Source organism: Nyctereutes procyonoides, unplaced genomic scaffold, assembly GCF_905146905.1.
Source record: "Nyctereutes procyonoides isolate TBG_1078 unplaced genomic scaffold, NYPRO_anot_genome, whole genome shotgun sequence".
NCBI lineage: Eukaryota > Metazoa > Chordata > Mammalia > Carnivora > Canidae > Nyctereutes > Nyctereutes procyonoides.
In genome coordinates this window covers 4,351,330-4,370,829 of record NW_026575051.1, presented here as the reverse complement: position 1 = coordinate 4,370,829, position 19,500 = coordinate 4,351,330, and the positions used below count along the sequence as shown (strand labels likewise).

Here is a 19,500-nt window from a genome sequence, read left to right as displayed (position 1 = left end):
TAATGGCCCCTATGACATCCTTCTTGCCCAAGCCAGGTTACCCCAGGGTGTTTGGGCTGAGTGCAGGCTCTCTGATTGCCTGGCCAATCACAGTCTTGTAATGCCTATTACATGCTGCTTGTACATTATTTAACTTTTAGGTCACATGTATTATCTCCCTCTTGAAACCTCCCTGAGGCCAGGGCTTCTGATAATCTTTGAAACCCACATAGCAGCTAGGGGCTGAGAACATGCATTCAGGCATTCAACACAAAGTTACTGAGCATTTGCAACATGCCAAACACTGTGCTAGGAGCTGGGCATGCAGCAGTGAACAAGATGTAAATGACAGACAGGAGGATGGGTTGATGGGTGAGTAGATGAGGTCCACATTTGTGTCATCTTCTCCGTTCTCTGTTACCACAAGGAAAAAGCTTTTTATTTTCCTGTGACCCCACGGTTGTTCTAGGTGGAGCACAGTCCTAGGAAATTTAGTCTTTAAGGGTAGGGGGATAGGAAACTCAGGGAAAATAAGAGACCCACTTAAACACATCCATTTGGTGATGCTGAGGCCAGAAGAGACTGGGACCAATGAATCGAGGGTAGGATTCCTAGAGAATTCTGTAGGATCCATAGGCTCCCAGGGGCTTCAGATATTATCTGGAGCTGCTCAGGCATCTCTTTGGAGCATCTTTGTCCAATAGATGTTCCCCAGCCTCAGTGCTAACTAGCACGGGATGACAGGCCCCAGAGTCCACTTAACACCAGCATACCATTGCTGCTTCTGGTCCGTTCACTTATCCTTTCCTCCATATTGCCTCCCACACATAAGTAACATCCAAAGTAGGACCAGCCCAGGCTTTGGCCGTGACACCTTAACCTGCATATGTGTGCATGTGCTCTACCTCTAGATCAAAAGGGCAACTAGGGAAACTGGTAGAGCCTGGCTTCCCAGCTCTGGCTCCTCAGGCTGTCTTCCCAATCTGGAACTGGGATGCGACTCTGTGACCTCAGCTGGAGCCAGGGCCCATCCTCGGCCTGGACAAAGCATAGGCAGGACTAAGGAATGCCTGGAGAGGATCCAGGAAACCACACAAATGACCCCAAGGAGAGGACACAGAGCACTTGCTTCTTTTGTAAAAAAAAAAGGACCCTTCCTATTATATAAGCTGAGCCAGCCTGACTGACGAGTGACCAGAGGTGACCGGAAGGGAGCAGGGCTGAACCTGAGAGTCTTGTCACCCATTCAGAGGCCTTTAGAGGATGAGTAGGAAGGAAAGAACAGAGCACTAGAAAGACAGGGGCAGGGAGGCAGGCAGTGGGCCAAGGCAAGCTCCAGCTTCATGATTATCAGCCTTCTCTCTTTACATTGATGGAGAAAATGACAGCATGAATGACGATGATGATATCAGATGGTGCATAATTATGTGCATAGAGCCTTGACGCAGGCTATTTCGCATGGTCCTCACATGGTCCTGTCTCTCACGACACAGACGGGGAACAAGCCCAGAGAGGATAAGAGTGAACAGCTTGTGCAGAGCCAGACCCTGGGTCTCCTGACTCCCAGTCCAGAGCTTAGTCACTACACATTATGGTCTATAAACACCCGAGGGAGGAATCCCCGCCTTAGTCGTTGTTGTGCACCCCAACACCCCAACTCAGTGCAAAGCACAGGCATGAAGCAAGCATTCGATACGTAACCAGGGAATGTCTTGGAGCTGCCATTTGGATGTTCCTGTTGGGAGACCAGCTTTGGACATGGGGGTAGCTAGAAGGAGGGCAGTGCAGAGTGGCAAGCAGGGAAGGAGGGTGGGCACAGACAGAGCTGCAGCGAAGAAGGGGTGGGCAGCAGCCGTGGGCAGGTGTCTCCGACTTGGATTCACTCTGCTGGGCCAAGCAGCTGGTTAGAAACAAAAACAAACACCAGGGATACAGGTTCCTGCTGTTAACAGCTTCAAACCGCCAGAGGAAAAACTCCAAATAAATATAATTAGAAACTTGTAAAAACGTCCTCTCTGTCAACTTGCTCCCCAGGATCTGTCCTTTGAGCTCCCCGTTTCTCCCAGGGACCCCTCCCCCATGCCCACACATCCATCCTGATGCTCCACCCTCACCCAGGGATTCCTTCCATCTCTGGCCTTATTCGCGATCTTCCCTCCAGCTCCTCTTCCCTCCAGCTCCGGCACCTCCTGCCCAGGTCTCTCCTCAGCTTGTCACCATCAGGGACCAGATGTGGACAGCCCCTGGCCTGAGGCTCTGAAATCCAAACCCCACAGCTGTCTAGGGCTGTGGTTACAGCCGCAGGGAGACCGTAGTTGAGAGTGAGGGCCACAGCGCCCTATTTAGGAGTCATCTCTTCACCTCTGGGGCCAAACCCAATGGCAACGACAGAACAGTACCTTGGTCTATAAAGGGGGAGATGTTTCGGCTGGAGCAAAACACAGAGGGCTAGTCTTGGATCTGAGAATATACGGTATAGGACCAGGGGCTGGGGCCTAGGGGCCCTGCCTAGACAGTATTCAGTTTCTAGAACACAACCACTGCAGCTCAACTTCCCAAAGTTGTTGGGTACACACACATCCACACACAGGCACAGAAACACACACTTGTTTTCCCGGGCGGGGAGGGGGTACTCTAGATGAGGACACGAAACTATTGAGTACTTTGGGCCCCAGGAAACCGGGGTTGGGGAAGAAAGGATGAGTAGCCAAGTGGCAGGGACACGCTCAGTCCAGGGATGGTGTTACTGGGAAACTCTAAATGCACAACGTTATCAACATCTTATCCCTAAAGAGAAGAGAAAACAACCAGGGAAACTAAGCAGATGGGGAGAAGAGGGCCTGAGTGTCAGGCGAGAAGGCCTGAGGAGGTCTGGGGACAGGACCGAGCCTTGCTGTGGTGTCTTCTGTCTTCTAGCAGGAAGGATTTTGATAAGATGTGCAGAACCTCAGAGCTGAATACTCTATCCCATTTACAAGGGAGGAAGGGAATTTCAGTTTTTCCCTCAAAGGCCCCAGTCCTCAGGCTCTGCATCTACCTAACCCCACTGGCACTAACTGCCCTACCACATGCTACGTCAGGCTGGCAGTATAGGGCACAGGAGGAGAGTGGCCAGTCTGGTGACAGAGGGGCCACTGGGGAAGAGGAGAGGGTCTATGTCCCCTCTTCACCCAGATGCCTATGTCCTCAACCCTGCAGACATCGCTGGGTTGGCAGCCGTATCACTTCTCCCCCCAGGGCCCAGCAGACTCCTGTCTTATAACTAACTGAGCCTGAAGAAGCTGTCCCCAGGTCTGGGCCTCTTGCGGGCACTGCCAGCCTCAGAGCAGCTCTGCAGTTTCCAGCCCTGACAGGGACTCTTTCTTGCAAGTGGTCATGTGCTAGGGGTACAGGGACGTCAAAGGAGGCCCATACCCTGACAAGCGGGGACAGGAGCCGGGGGCAGGGACTGGGGTGAGCTCAGGCAGCAAGCTCCTCCAGCTCCATCTTCACAAGAGTGTCTGAAACCATCAATTCCCTTCCCCCACACTCAATCGAAGGCACCAGACCAAGCCATTCCACTTCTTTACTTCTCCAACGAAAACAAAATGCACATTTCCCTGCTTCCTTTTTCCTCTCACCAGAGCACTGTGCACGCACACACGCACGGATGGACGGATACACACACACACACACACACACACACACACACACACCCTGAGTCATGCACACGCACGCTTGCATGCCCCAGTGAATGCACACCTCACATTCCCAAACTCACACCCAGGGCCGGCTCCTTTTACAACAGGTCCCAGCCGCTCACATCTCAAACCGGTTCTCATGCTCTCGGATTCCTGAAGGTTTCAGAAAACAATCTCATTTAGGGGTGGCTAATAACTTTCTTTTCTGTCCGCCTGTAGTAATTCTGGCCTTGGTCGGTGTCTTCTGCTCCCCTCTCTCTCATTCCACCCTGCGGAGACTCAAGGAGATGAGGGGTGAGAAGTGAAGAAGTCCTCCCCTGGCCCCAGGCTTTCCCCCCACCTCCCCGGGGGACATGTCACTGAGAGAAGAGAGGTCAAAGGGATTCCTGAGGAATTTCTAAGCAGTCCACCCCCCTTCTCCACCCTTCTGGAAAAATGGAGGGGGGTGGTGGTGGTGGTGGAGAGACAGGCTTAGAAGCAACTGATTGAAGATCAGGCTCCAAGAGTGGGGACTGACTTGCTTTCTCTCTCTCCCAGTGTGGCCTGGATGGGGCACAGGCAATAGCTGGCTGCCCACGGGGCCACCCTCACCCGCTGACACGGTTATGGTTTTCATTTCATATTTTGGAGGGAGGGGCTAGGAGGAACAGTCCCCTCACTGTAAGAGCTGGCCACAGGAGCCCAGGGAAGCGGGGAGGAAAGGAAACAGCCACATTAAAGAGGAAGAGAGGGGTGGGGGAAAGAAAGAGAGAGACACACATACACCCAGACAGAGACCCAGAGAGACGCACGGAGACAGAGAGACACTGTTTGCCACCAGATGAACGGGCTCAGTCCTGGGGATGGTGTTACTGGGAAACTCTAAATACACGACTTTATCAACATTTTATCCCTAATGAGAAGAGAAAACAACCAGGTAAACTAAGCGGCCAGGCTGGCTCTCCCTGAGCCCGCCCTGGGGACAAGTTTTCCCCGGGAGGCCAGGAGACCTTTTCATTCAGCTGTAACCTGAGCCCTAAGCAAGGATTAGGTCTTTTTTAACCACTGCTGCACACACACACCCCCTCCCCAAAAAAAGCAAAGCAAATTAATGCTTTTAAGTTAACAATTATCTTGGTTATCCAGTCTGTCTACTTTAAAATACACAGACGGGCACTTGAAAAACACTCAAAACCATGTACCCTCATGCTCACTCATTCCCAGTCACACACGCTTACCCACCCATTTGTCCACACACAGTTTTCAGACACTAAAATGTACATCTCTAGGCTTAATGACCAAGTCACAATAGACATAGACACCCAGCTATATCACCTGTGGGTGATCGTGGTGAACCTCACCCCACACACACACTTGCACACTCAGGGCTCCCCCCTCCTTGTCCCTCTCCTCCTCCCTATCCCTTTCCACTTTAGTTCTTTGGTGGGATGGAGTCTTTGGGGAAAAGGCACTGAAATATGGTAACCATACTATATATACACACACACTATACCCAGAGGTATAATAACCACACAAGACATTTACCAAGGGTATTTGTAATATAAAGAGACCCACCAGAGCTTTATTTAAAAGCATGTGGCATTAAAGGCACACCTCCTGGCACTGGGGATACCTAGGAGGTATGTCTGGGAGCAAGGAGTGTCTGCAGCACTCCACTGTGTGCCCCGTCAGTACTTGGCTTTCCCGCGGCACTGGTCTGTAGGTTTGGGTGCGGAAACATCCCTCTAACCCAACAGAGCTGTCATTAGCCAATCTCTGGCAGCCCCAGTTGGTATATTTCCTGAACAGCAGCATCACAGGGAGCTGAAATGACAGGCTTTTATTCTATGCCAGGTTAGACTCAAGGGTCAGAAGGAAGGAAGACACACAGCTAACTGTGGCCCAGTCAGCGCAGGTGTGGCCTGAATATAAGTAGTGGATGCAACTATTAGGATGTAAGTTCCCTGAGGGCAGGGGCCTCCACTCCGGCTGCATCTCCCTAGCCCTCCACAGCATTTAGCAGGGTGTCTGATGAAAGAGGGAGCCCTGGAGCACCGTGGAGGGATCTTTTTGTTTTGTTTTGTTTTTTTCCCCGTGGAGGGATCTTGAGTCTTCTGTCCCTAAAGGATGAGCTGACCTCCCCTTGGCACCTGTCCCTTGTAGGAGTCTCCATCAGCCCTGGGAACCTCCCTGGATATACTGTTTGCTCCCCCTCTTGCCCCCAGCCCCCCGGTCTCACTAGGGCCACTACAGACACTGGCTTCAACTTGAAAGAGGCCCTTATCTTGTCTCTAGATTACTGAATGAAATCTGTTCCTTCCTTCAGACTAAACTCCCCAGCTAATTCTATGTTATGAGTAAGTCAGCACACACTACAAAAGCCAGCTTTGTTTATGAAAACACAAGCAAATCCACAGTGCAAGAGGGGCTGCTCCCAGGCTGGGGGTGGCAGTGGTAGTGGGCTGTCTGGAGCCAGGACGGGAGAAGAGGCAGTTTGGGATTGCCAGGGGGTGGGGGTGAGCTCTGGTATGTGACAGCTGCGGATCTCCACCACTTGGGCTCCGTTAAAGGGCAGGTTGGAGAAAGGAGGTAGCTGAAGAGGCAGTGTTGGTATAGCACCTTCCTTTCACCCTGAGTGGGAGCCCATCCAGTACACAAGAGCAGCCTAAGAGCCAGGCTGGCGCTCAGGCTCCAGGATACAGCAACCTGACTGCTGGGGGCTCAGGCTTCCCCAATGCCTAAGTTCAACTTTCCCTTCTGGCTCAGCCACTTCCACACCCTAGCCTGGCTTCAGGAGCCCCTGGGACAATAGGCAGAATCAGATCCTCCTCAGCAAAGGCTTGTCGGGAAGAATTTTCTTTTTGTCCATATAAATCTCTTCCTGGGTGAGGACATGATGGGGGAAGGGTGCAACAAGAGGTCAACGGGGAGGGGAGGCTGTCCCCAAGAGAACTGTAGCCCACCAGCCTGGTTTCTGCCAGCAGAGCCTCGGACCCTCCCGGCAGCGAGCCTGGGGTCAGGGATGGGGGCCGCAGGGCCTCCCTGGCTCACTCTCTAATTCCTAGAGGGGCCTGTCAGAGCTCCCTGGCCTGGAATTTTACTTTGTTATTTTAATGTAATTCTGACCTGGATTTAAATGGAATTGGAAACCCGAGGCCTTAATAAATAAATATTATGATAAGAAATGAAAGCCATGCAAGAGGAAAGAGATTCCCCCCCCCCCCCCAAAGAGGCAGAAAAGCGACATTCTTGCTGGGAGCCAGTCAGAAATCTTTCTTCTCTTCTTCAGCCCCCTACCTTCCAGTGAGAGACGAGCTGGTCTTTCGAGGAAAGATCCTATTTTTCTTTAACATTTTTCTACTGATAAGACAACAACTGGGAAATTTTGTCTGACTCCGCGTGAGGGTTGGGGCGGGGTGGGGGGTGGGGTGAAGGGAAGAGATACACGGCGTGGCTTGAAAGTTTCATTCTCTCCGTCTCTCCAGGCCACCGCTCAAAAGTTTCTGGCAATGTCTGAGAGAAGAGAAGATTCTCTCTCGTACTTTTGGAAGACAAGAAGTCTTTCGAAGATGCTGGGGGTGGCCCAGAAGGCGGGCGGAGAATGCTGAGGTGCGTGGCGACTTCTGCCCCGGGGATGGGGGGTGGGGGCAGACGTCTCACTGCTCGGGGTCGCTCCCGGCTCCTCCAGCCTCGCGGCCAGGACGCGGCGCCCCGAGGCCCGGGCCCCAGAGGTCCGAGCCCCCGCGACCGGGGCCCCGCACGGCGCCGGGCTCTGACAGCCGCACGCTCCCGGCACCTGCCCGGCCCCGCGGACACCGCGCGCCCGCCCTGGGGCCCCGCCGCCCCGCCGCCGCGCGCCCCTCCTGCCTTACCTTGCGCGGCTCTGCTGTGCTGCGCGGCGCGGGCGTGGACCAGCAGGACCAGCAGGCAGAGCCCGGGCACGCGCCCCGAGCCCATGGCTGGAGCCGCGGGCGGCCGGGCGGCCCGGGCTGGGGTCGCAGCCCCGCGAGGGCGGAAGCCGACCGGGCCCCCGCGCGCGGGAGGGGAGGGGAGAGGAGGGCAGGGCAGGGGGCGCCCCGCCGGGCCCGGGCCGGGGTCTGCGGGCGCGGGGCTGCGAGGGCGCGGCGCCCTCGGCGGGAGGCCCCCGATGCCGCCGGCTTCTCCCGGCCCGACGCCGGGGAGAGCGGCGCGGAGGGCGCGACGAGGCTGGGGGCGCCGGGCGCCGCGGACGGAGGGGAGCCCCCGCCGTGTCCGAGCCGGGCTCAGCGGGCGGCGGCGGCGGGGCTGCTCCGTCCAATCCTCCCCAACTCCCGGCTTCGCCCCGAGAGAGCTGCGGCGGGAGAGCGCGCAGAGCCGGAGCGAGGGACCTGAGAAAGGGGAGGGGAAACGCCGCGCCAGAAACACGCCCTTTCTGCCTCTCTTTCTTCCTCTCTCGCTCCTTCTCCGCGTCTCGGGCTCCGTCTCTTTTTCTTCGCCTTTCTCCTCCTCCTCCTCCTCTTTCTCCTCCTCTCCTCTGCTCCTTTTCGTTTTCTTCCTCCTCCCCCCCCTCCTCCTCCACCACCTCCTTTTTCGTGCCCCTTTTTTCTTTCAAATGGGGCCTCGGCGCGGCGGCCGCTCCCCCTGCGCGCCCGGGCGCGGCGGCCCCCTCCCCAGGCTGCCGGGCCGCTGCCTGCAGGAATTTACAATCCGGCGCTGGGGGAGCGGGCCCGGTCTCCATGGAGACGGCTTCCCCGGGAGCAGGGAGGTCAGGCGCAGACCGCGCACAATCAATGGATCAATGCAAGCCCCGCTCTGCTCCAGACCAAACAGCACCCGGCTCCGGCTCGTCCTCTCTCCCCGCCGAAAGAGCGGGGAAGCTAGGGTGCGCCCCCCGCGCTCGCACGAGCTGGGGGCCGCGCGACGCAGGTTTGCACGCACACCTCTGCCCCGAGACAAAGAGAGCTCGGGGTGTCGGGGAGCCTGGGGCGGACGGAATCGCGCTGGCACCCCGGCCCGCCGGCCGACGCGGCCGGGCACGGGAGATGCGGCCGCACAGGACCAAGAAAGACCGAGAACGGCGCCGACTTCGGGCCGAGCGACTCCCTGCCAACTCTTACCTCCACCCCCCACGCCCCCCCACACACACCCTCTGGTCTCAGTGTTCAATCCTAGTGCCGAGTCCACTTTAATTGAGGACCAAGAAGAAAGTAGTCTTCCCTCAGCTCAAACTGCCAGCCCCAGGGCACACTCCCTTGCAGTTAAGGCCTTGAAGGTAGCCCACTGAGTCACCCTACCCCTATAGAGGTGGTTTTACGGATAAAACTCTCATGCGCTCGGCACAGGGGCAAAAGCTAATCCACGGGAATATGCCTATGCGTGTAAATGCAGACACAAAGATCGGCACAACACGCTTCTCCAAACCTACCCTTACAGCTTCAGGATGTGGCCCCAACAGTCCATTCTGAACACTTCATATCTCCAACTGCTCAGCAGCAGAGGAGTGATGAATGATATTTGCAAAAAAAAAAAAAAAATATATATATATATATATATATATGCAAAGGGTATAAAAGGAAGTGTCTCTGAGCCCTGGACACTGCCTCCTGGATGGATTTACAGCCTGGCATCTTCTCTCCTCTCATCACTAGAGAAAACCCCCTTGAAAAGATAGTGAGGGCTTTCTTGGAGCGTGGGGCTTCATCAGCCTGAGACCGTGCCAGGTTCCAGACAGTTATTTCAAAGCCAACTTTCTGCAGCGAAAAGGCAATTGGGACCCAGAGTAACCTCACAAAGCCCTCAGGGTACCCAGGGAGGAAGGGAAATTACCAGAATCATCCTGAAAATAACTCAGTTCTCAGAACCTTGACACTAGCGGCTCACATCAGCTAGGTGACAGGTGTGATGTGTCAGAGGTCTCCTGAGCCCCCAGGGAGAAGACTTGAGCCCTTCCTTCCCTAGGGATTGAGTAGAAGAGTAGGAGGATGAAAACAGACTCAAGCACTTGGAGTTTTTGTCCTGGCTGTGTCCTGGGATGAAGATTGCCTTTGGGCAAATCACATCTCAATGGGCCTCTCAGTGCTATCTAGAAAAGAAGAGGATGGATTAGCCCCTTGGCTGAAAGGAGACAGTGCCCTTAGGAAGCCTCGGAGAGGAGGTCTTAAGAGCCCCTGCCTGGCACGAGAGATGATGGTAGGGATGGAAGCACACAGATCACAGGAATGGTGTGGAGGCCACAAAAGGTTGGGTCAAGTGATCTCCCAGGTCCCTTCCTGCTCTGTCACTCTAGGACTCCCTCCCTCCTTCATTCCATTGGCAAACCCCTCCCCTTGAAGCTGCTTTTTTGCCTGCTGCCACCAATTATGTATAGGGCTGGGGGACAAGTGCAAACCTGCCATCCTCTCTGCCCCAAACAAGAGAGTGGTTTAAAAAAAAAAAAAAAGGAGAAGAAGAAGAGTTGCAGGTTGCCAGATGGTGCTGATCTACATGGGGTCATAGGGAGAGAGCTGAGGAGCCCCTCCAACCCAGAGAAGGGAGACTGCACCATGCCTTGCTTTGTCTCTGCCTTGTCTTGGACACTCGTGAGAGCTTCTCTGGGTCCCTAGGGAGGAGGGCGCCGGCTCACCCTCTAGACCACAGGGGAGGTGGGAATGAAGGAGTCTGTAGGGGCAGATCTATAGGTCACCTCAGACCCTCTCTCTAGTTCGGTGGTTTCCTGGCCCCCTGAGTGTGGACCTTGCCCTATCATAGCTGCTAAGTCTCTGGGAGGTTCAGTGTCCTTTACTCTGGTTTCCTCTGCCCACCCCCCTCCATTTTGCCAGCTTTTGCTCTGCTCCTCTAGGATGAGCTTCCTCCACAACTGGCAGAAGCGCAGGTCCCTGCTCTGCTCCCCACCATCCGGTCTGGTTCCAGCCCACCCCCAGCCCTTCCGAGGATTCTGTGGGAACAGAAGCAAGGCTTCTATCACTGGGCACTGTGAATTGAGAGGCTGGTCCCACGACCCTCTGCCCTGTCCACTTCTGCAGGGACTCACAACGGGGTAATGACACAGGAAGATGACAAGGAAGAAATAATGAAATGACTCTTACGAGTGGTATTACAAAAGCAGCAGCATATGCCATACCCTCACTGGCAGGAGCAAAAACGTCCCTGGGTTCTCTGGGCCTCCCACACACTCTCAGGCCAGGTTTCTTTCAGGTTTCCCTTTCCTTTGGGATTGCTTCTGACGTTCATTTCATTCTAATTTCCCCTGCAAATGTCTAGGGAGAGGACTGGGCTGGGGACCCAGCCTGATCCTGCTTTAGGGATACATCTGCCAGGGCTTCATCATACTCTGGGACTTCCCCTCCCCTGCCAAGTCTCCTTCCATGAGTCTTTGCTTTTTCTCTCGGCATCTCAGCTTTCCCATCTGTAAAATGGGTCCAGTGACCCTCCTCGATAGACAGTATATTCTGATGGAGAACACTTATGTGTCAGAATTAGACTACCCCAACGACAATGTTGGGCCCTCCCATTTTCCAGCCATCTATCTATTTCTGCTAGTTATTTCGCTTCTCTGAGCCTCAGCTGCCTCATTTACAGAACGGGTATGGTCACATAACCTCAAAGGTGGGCATGCATCCCTGCCTAACTACATGGGTTTGAGAGTAAAAGAAACCCTGCGGTTCAAATCTCAGCTCTGTTGGGGCACCTGGGTGGCTCAGTTAGTTAAGCATCCGACTCTGATTTCGGCTCAGGTCATGATCTTAGGGTTGTGAGACTGAGTCCAGAGTAGGGCTCTGTGCTGGGTTTGGAGCCCGCTTAAGATTCTCTCTCTCCCTCTCCCTCTGCCCCCACTCCCACTCATGTTCTGTCTCTCTCAAAAAAAAGAAGCAAATCTCAGCTCTGTTGATTTTCTAGCTGTGTGACTTCAGGTAGGTCACTTAATCTCAGTGAGCTTCAGTTTTCTCTTCTGACAAAGGGAATAGAAATGCCCACCTCGAAATTATATGGCATTAATTAAATGAAGCAAGGAACAGAAAGCCTCTGGCACATAGTAGGCATTCAGTAGGCGGTAGCTACTGCTGTTATTCTGACTGCTTCTCAGAAGGAACAAAGGCCACAGTGCTTGATAGTAAAGGTATCATAGTGCCTGGGAAGAAGCAGTCTTGTCCTGGGCCAGACTTTGATGCCGCTGAGCATGAGTACAACAAACTGGGCTCAGTTCTCACCACCTTCCAAAAGGTTCTATGTATTATCCTTTCTTACTGGGAGGTTTCCAGAAGTGCCTTGCATTCAAACTCACCGCACTTGTCAGCAGCATTTTCAAGTTGGAGAGTAGAAGGAAGTGCACCTGCCAGGGACGGTAGTTCATTCCAGAATCCCACTTTCCCTATGCCCTTGCACCTCCTACCTCGCGTGAAGAAGACCCAGACACTCAGACCAATTAGAGCTCATAGCTACTGTTTACTGAGTGCTTTTCTATGTGTGCCAGGCACTGTAGCAGGCATTCCAGCAAGCCTATCAGGCAAGAATCATTATATTCATTCTGTTGATGAGAAAAACTGAGGCTCAAGTAGGTCAACCTGCCCAGATGACCAACTAAGAAGAGACAAAGCCAGACAAAGCCAAAGTTGGGCTTGGACTTGACTCTGAAGCTTGTGTACCCCCTCCATTCTCTATGCTTCCTCCTCTGAATCCACAGAGTCCTAACACATTCTGGCCACTGTTATAGTTTAATCATTTGGGACAGGCTGAGTGAGAGTCACAGACCAGTCCCTTTACACATAAGAGGGAATAGGGCAGTCATCTTGTTCTGGAGGATCACGTAGGAGTACAACTTCAAAAGGCTTGAGCCATCGGAGCTCCAGAGTGGCACAGTCGGTTAAGCAGCTGACTCTTGGTTTGATCTCGGGGTCATGGTCTTAGGATTGTGAGATCAAGCCCTTCATCCAGCTTCGTGCTCAGTGTGGAGTCTGCTTAAGACTCTCTCTCCTCTCCCACATCAAGTAAATCAATAAATCTTAAAAAAAAAAAAAGGCTTTAGCTATCACATTTGTCTGATGAGAGCTCAGATGTCACACAAATTTAAGAGACAAAGCTAGAAGCAGAATCCATGTCTTCCCTGACTTCTGACTCATGGATCAGTGCTCCTTAGCCTAGTACCCTCAGAGTTGCCAGTCCCACCTCTTCTAATTCTCACTCTTCCTTTTCCTGAAAATTTGATCAGTCATGCATCCTTCTATCAAGTGGAATATGGTACTTATAGCATACCCTCTCCCCAATATACATTGTCCTGGGCCCTTTAAGGTGTGCAAAAGAAGTAGAAAATGTGATTCCCTACTCAAGAAGATATATCAACATCAGTGCATATCGTTCCAAATCCCTCTGCATCACATGGCAAATCCCCCAAATGCTGGAATCTCACCAGGAAGGCAAGATTTGTATACACAAAACAAAGTTATCTGAATGCAACATCAAGCAATCCAGATGGAAGTGCCATGGAAAGTCAGGAAACAGAAGTCTATCATCCAAGTCGAGACTTCATGGATGAAGAGGGATTTGAGGTGAATCTTGATGACACTTAGAGAGAAATCAATGGATAAGATAGAAATATAAATAAAAATCGGTGGTTGACAGGGAAAAAAAAAAGAGAACACTCAGAATAACAACCAAAGAAATGGAAGAAAGGAGGGAGGGATCATATCAGGTCACTGGACATGTTGACCCTGGTTGGTCCTTGTTTCCCACCTATCTGGGATGACTCAGGAGCCATTTGGTCATATAGGCAGAGGATAGGAAGTAATGCTCTCCAAGGTCTGTTCTGGCCCTGGGATTCTAGGACTAACTTGCTCCAAGACCCTCAGTCTTGCCTTTATAAGAGAGGTCTATTTGGGTGGGGAGGCAGTACAGCCTCGTCCAAGCTGCCCAGACCTGTTCCAGTCTCTCTCCTTGGCCCCTTGGCCCCATGTCCACCCAGTCTGTCCTCCCTGCCCACCCCCACACCTGAGTCACTTTGCCACCTGCTTCCTTCCCACCTGCTTCCTGGCTGCTTCCATGAAGGAAACAAAAATTCCCAGCCTGCCAAATGGCATTGACACCAATGCGTGGTTCCAGACCCCTCCACATCACGAGGCAAGTCTCCAAACTGCCCTGCGTTTGTGCTCTGTCCCTTTCCACACAGCTGCTCTTCTAAACTTTGGTTTCCCCTCTGCCAGCCTCAGCCCCCTCACTTCTCCCATCAGTACCCTCAACTCCTGTTTCACGGAGAGGGCACTGAACATCCTGTCCCCCAGCCCCCTCTTCCTTCCACTGCTGGGAGAGGGGTCCCTCCTCTTGGCCAAGGCCAACCCATGTACATGTGCAAGGATCCCATCTTGTCTTGGCCCTACGGGGAGCTAGAGCTATCTCCTCCCTCTCCTGAATCCCTGACCTCAGCTCCTTCTCCTACAAACCCAGAACAACCCACAGCATCCTACGGTAGCAGTAGACAACAAACTTCCCCAGACCCTGCTGCGAGCACACCTGCTCTTCATCTCCATTTCGTTGCTTCCCTTAACCCCTCACCCTAGGACAGTCTGTCCCAGGGCTCCCAACACACACCTGCTGGGGGCCCAGTGACTTCCACGTTTCCCTATCTGGGGCTGCCTGCCAGTCGTTATCTAGCCTGACCTCCTTGGGTCATCAGAAGCCTCTGAACATTTTTCTTTTCCTTCTTGGAGCCCTTTCTCTTCCCAGATCCCCCACTGGCATCTTAAGTGTTTCCAGGTTGGATTTTTCTCAGTTCTCATACTACATGACCTCCCTAGGGACTCTCACCCAGTGACAGCGAGGGTGGCGGAAAGAATACTGGCTTTGTGGTCAGAGGGTTCTAAGTTTAAATCCCAGCCCATCAGTGGGTGAGTTTGATCAAGTTTCTTCACATCTCTGAGCTTCAACTTCTTCATCCAGCAAATGAGGAGAGGAGGATAAAATTTGGACGTTGCAGGTTGTTGGACAGTTACTGCTGATAAATCTCATGGAAGTCCCAGCACACAGTAGGTGGACAGTTTGCTCCACATTGCGGGGCCCTATGGCTCCAGCTACCACCAATGTGCCAAAAGCTCCCGGATCTACATCCCTAACCCCCACTTTTCTTCTAGCTTTTATGCTATGTGTCTGATTTTCAGATCTCTATCTCTAGCTCCTTCCTCTCTTTTCTATCTAGTCCTGTATTTCTTCCTATTTATAGTGCTTTCCAATGGCATTTTTTCAAGATCTCAAGCTGAATAGACACCCAACCAAACTCACAGTTCCTCTCAAAGCACTTCCATGAACTGTCCTCTTCCTGTGACCTCCACCTTGAGGTTAATGGGCCCATAACCCACTGAGCAGCCCCAGGTGGGTTTCTCTGGGACCGAAGGACTCTTTCTCTCCATCTAACAGGGCACCAGATCCTGTGAAATCTCCCTCAAATCCATCCTTTCAGCCAACCCCCATTGCCACTACCTTCGTTTGGACACTCGCTACATCTCCTGTGGACCATTGCCTGACAGGGGTAAGTTCCACACCCCTAGTATGGCATACATGGCCCTCTGTGCCAGTCCTGGACCCTTCTCTCCAATGACATCTTATGTTTGTCTTCTGATCTCACCATCACTGTACTTAGACACACTGTGCCTGGCATATACCATGTTCTTGCCAGCTGGAAAACCACCACTACCCTTTAAGATCCAGCTTAAGTGTGTCTTGTTGCTGGCCTTGAACTCAGTGGTCCTTGTGGTGGCCCTGGCCATACTGTACTGTGATGAGCTGTTTTCCTTTGCTCGTCTTCAAAACTGTTGAGGGCAAGACCCATATTGGTCACCACCGTATCCCCAGTCCTGAACATATAGTTGTGTGCTCAGTGAATGTTTGTTGAATGAATAAAAGAATGAAGGAATGTGAGTTCATGGGAATCCCAAGGAAATTCAAGGGAATGCCAAGGAATATCTCTTGACCTGTCTCTCTGCCTCCCACCAGAGATTGCTTTGGGTTGCTGAAAGGACTGATGGCAGCAGAGGGTTAAATGGAGAGGCAGTGCAGAGACTCCAAGATGAAGAAAAACCCCAGAGATGCTGGGGCCTATGAAGCCACTCTGGCCAGAGACTCTAAGATTCTGGAAGATATAGAAGCAGAACTGGAACCTTGCAAGCCAGAGCTCAGGATCTCTCCAAAGGCCAGGGGCCAAGGTGGATGGCGCCAGGTCCACAGGCAGCTTCTGTTTGGAGGAAGCAGGCTCAGGAGGCAGAACTCTCATTATCTTTCAACCACTCCATCCAAGATCGAAAGACCGATGTTTAAAATTCCATCATAAGAGGGTCACTCCTTTGAGCTAAACCTTGTGTTCCTTGGGTCCCAAATACAAATATCTCTGTGAGACAAAGTAGCTAGATTAAGCCTTTGCTGGTTAAATCTTTAGTTATCAGTTGAAACCTTAACCAAGGTGTGGCAAAGGAGGGGCAATATAGAGGTTTTCCTATATGAACCTGGAACTTCGCTGAGAGCCAGCTCAGCTTTGTTCTGTTTCCCACTGGCTGCCCTCCCCCAAATCCCCACTGGATTTCCTCCCCAGAGGAAAAGTTGAAGAGACAGAGGGGGACCTCTCCACTTAACAGTGTAATTCCTCTGGGTACCCTGGAACAAAGAAAGGGTGGATGGAGGGACTGGGGCCAAGTTCAAGGTGTTCATGTACCAATTCATAAAACGAATGGCTCTTTAAAAAAAAACAAAACTCAGTTCTCCAATAGCTTCTATTGTATTTTCTGAGAAGGGCTCCCATAGAACTGAAAATCCTGTTAGGAGAAGCTGAAAACTTTCAGTAAGGAAGGGGTCAGAATGTTTGCTGGCTGTGTACTCATGCTGAGCATCAATATCCATACAGAAGTTTGCCTCCCTTGTCTGGCAAGAGGCTCTCCCTTCATGCCACCTCTCTTCCTCTGTCTCAGGTGGAGAGCTGTCTGGGGCATCATGCCAGGCTGGGTTGGCAAAGCTCAAGGGCATCTCAGCCAGGTTGTTATTCCTTGGTTGTCTTACTCTGGTCCTGCAAAATTATGGGTCTGCAGGAGGCTGCAGTGCGCTGGTAGAGAACGAGCCCTGGCCCTAAGTCAGGGATGCTCCTCCCCTTGACCATTCTAAAGCTACTGAGGAGCGAGAGGAAGTCATTGTAGTCCTCTTCTGCCGCAGGGCACCCGCCGCCCCACGCCACGGTCCAATCCTGTTGGGATTGAGGGAAAGATTGGGTGGCTCCTCTTCGGCGGACCCAGCGGTAATGCCACCCTTCGCCAGTAGGTGCCGCCATCTAACATACCATCCTCCAGCCCTGGGCAAACGCCGGAAAGCAGACCCTCGGGAGCCAACACAAGGAGCCCAGTGCCTCACACAAATTTGCAAATGGTGAAGTTAAGATGTGGAATTAATTGTATGCGTGCCTCTGTATAACCGTAAATTCAATTGTTAATGAGTTTGACATTCTTTGTGCACTCACTATGTGCCAGGAACTTAAAGGATATATGGGAACTCAAAGATGACATAATTTTTGCTTTCAAGTTCGCGTAATTAGGTAGGAGAGAGAAATTTGCATCTAAATAATTAGAATATAAGGTAGAACATGGTAAATGCCCAAATACAAAAGTGCCAACATAAAATTCTAATGAGGGCACAAAGGAGACAGATTAATGCCAGCTGGAATCTTGGGGACGCCCCAGAGGGGAGGGTTTAAAGACAACCTCGAAGAATACGTAGAATTCCCAGATGTGGAGTTACATGAAGAGGGCAAGGGCCTTTCTGGATGGGGGACATGAGGTGAGCAAGGACCCGGAGGGGGGATGGTCTCCAGGGAACTAATCATGTGGTATTCAAGGGGACGAGTGTTAGTGTGAAGATCTGAAAGGTGAGCCAGACAATGAAGAGCTGGGTTCCCTGTGATGCTGCTGGGTTGTGCGTGGGTCTGGAACCCCTCCGTGATGGATGACTCAAAAGCGAGGTGGCAGCGTGGGCAGCTCACATCAGGAATTGGTTTTATATACTCTGGGCCTAGGTACTCTGCAGGATTTCTTCAATGTTTAGTGGACTTATTGCATTGAAAGAGAGCAGAAGAAGGGGGAAAGACACACACACGCACACACACACACACAAAGAAAGTAAAAGGAAGGGAAAGAATGAACAGAAGGGAAAGAAAGCTGGAGAAGGGAGCAGTGGAGGAGGAGGCGCAGCTGACCCTGCGGGGGGGGGGGGGGGGAGGCTCCGCTCAGGGGCTGCACTTAGGGAGCTGTTCTGGCTTTTCCAGGCCCGTGGCCTCTGGCTCCAGTCCCTGGCTGACCACAGAGGACAATGTGAGACGGGTTTGTTTGGTGATGTGTTTTCTGCTGGCCCTGTCTGTTTGTTTTCCATTTTTCTGGCAGTGTACACGTCTGGGATGGAGAAGAAGGAGGAGGTCAGGGACGTGGCCGGCATTGACAATGGCCCTGGGGCCAGGCTCTGGACTGGCAGGATCCTGTGGCGCGGGCTTGGTGAGCATGGGAGCCAGACTTTTGACATCCCGGGAAGGGCCTCAATGTGGGTGCCCAGAGCCAGGGGGCCTGCCCAGCTTGGAGATGGGTTTGCCCCAAGCTCTTTGTCCCTGTCTTTTTTTACCCTGGCAGGAAAGAATTAGTCCTGGAGGCCTGGGCTTCTTGCCTGTGTAGCCAGGATGTCACACTGGGCTGGGGAGCCCGTGGGGGCAGCAAGAACAGCTACTTCCAGCTCGGCGCTGGGCGCCTCAGGAGTGCTCAGGAGAGCCAGCCCCGTCCCAAGCCCCGATGATGAGTCTGGCTTTCTCTCTCCTATCCACAGCCCTTGGAAGCCAACCTAACGAGCACCATTAAAGTTAATGAAACTCAATGAGTCCTCCGTTTGCTTAGTTACAGCTCTTTACAAGATTGTTCCCTCTTGCTGAGGAGATTCATTTGAGCTGCCAGGACTCAGCCTTTGTACCCCTAATTTTTACCGGCCCATTAATGAGATCAGATGCTCTGGGCTGACCAGGAATATCTGGTACTGTGGTCCCAACAAGCCACATTGGGTCAAGTCTCAGGTGGCCTGTTGATTCCAAATTAGCCTAAAAACAGCCCCTGTTGCCTTTACTCTCTTTTTGCTTCCCCACCTCCAAACCCAGTTTTATAGTAGGTACAGTCGGGATATGGGAAGGCTTCAGAAGTTAGGGAGATGCTTTCCCAGCCCCGTTAGAGTGTGTCTCAACCCACTGATGGAGTAGTTTCCCTAGTAAGAACTCCAGTTCCTTTGGGTTAAGGGCTTTATTCCCCATTAAGATGGAAATATAGATCCTTGTTAGTCATTCACACATTGGTGCGAATTAGTTCCTTCAGGATCTCCTAAATTGTCAATAAACTTTTGCCTCCAGTATTCATTTTCCCAGAGAGAGGTTTTCTACAGCTTTCTTCAAAGTTGCCATGACACAAACCACACCCCCCCAAAAAAAAAAAGTTAAAAAAAAAAAAGCAAACACCCTCCATAGAAATGGAAGAAGAATGGTCCATAACTGGAACACAAGACAAACTCTCTTGTCATCTGCTTGGCCAACCCCACCCCTGAGGAGGTACCGGTCTCTTCCTCCTTTGAAGACATATTCTCCAGACCTCCCATTATCAGTACAGCTCAATCATGCCTGTCCTAAACCTTTTTTTTTTTTTAAGATTTTATTTATTCATAGAGACACAGAGAAACAGGCAGAGACACAGGCAGAGGGAGAAGCAGGCTCCATGCAGGGAGCCCAATGTGGGACTCGATCCCAGGACCACGGGATCACAACCCCAGCTGAAGGCAGATGCTCAACTGCTGAGCCAGCCAGGCTTCCCTGTCCTAAATCTTAAAACCAACCTCAAGTTGGGGG

The 19,500-nt window shown here is 52.3% G+C and overlaps 1 protein-coding gene and 1 long non-coding RNA gene across 4 annotated transcripts in view; one reads left to right on the top strand and one right to left on the bottom strand.

Annotated features, from left to right (window-relative positions):
• The window catches only part of SCUBE3 (signal peptide, CUB domain and EGF like domain containing 3), a 37,818-nt gene extending 29,762 nt beyond the window's left edge, over positions 1–8,056 (bottom strand). For all 3 annotated transcript variants that reach the window (XM_055330210.1, XM_055330212.1, XM_055330211.1), the window contains exon 1: positions 7,511–8,056. In XM_055330210.1, coding sequence (XP_055186185.1) covers positions 7,511–7,595 — 85 coding nt within the window. In that variant the 5' untranslated portion in view covers positions 7,596–8,056. The remainder of the gene's footprint in view (positions 1–7,510) is intronic.
• The window catches only part of LOC129512698 (uncharacterized), a 54,496-nt gene extending 35,601 nt beyond the window's left edge, over positions 1–18,895 (top strand). Inside the window, exons 2-6 of the long non-coding RNA XR_008665087.1 lie at positions 7,124–7,247; positions 15,018–15,129; positions 16,797–17,006; positions 18,014–18,121; positions 18,254–18,895. This is a non-coding gene — a long non-coding RNA (uncharacterized LOC129512698). The remainder of the gene's footprint in view (positions 1–7,123; positions 7,248–15,017; positions 15,130–16,796; positions 17,007–18,013; positions 18,122–18,253) is intronic.
• Positions 18,896–19,500: the final 605 nt, after the last annotated feature.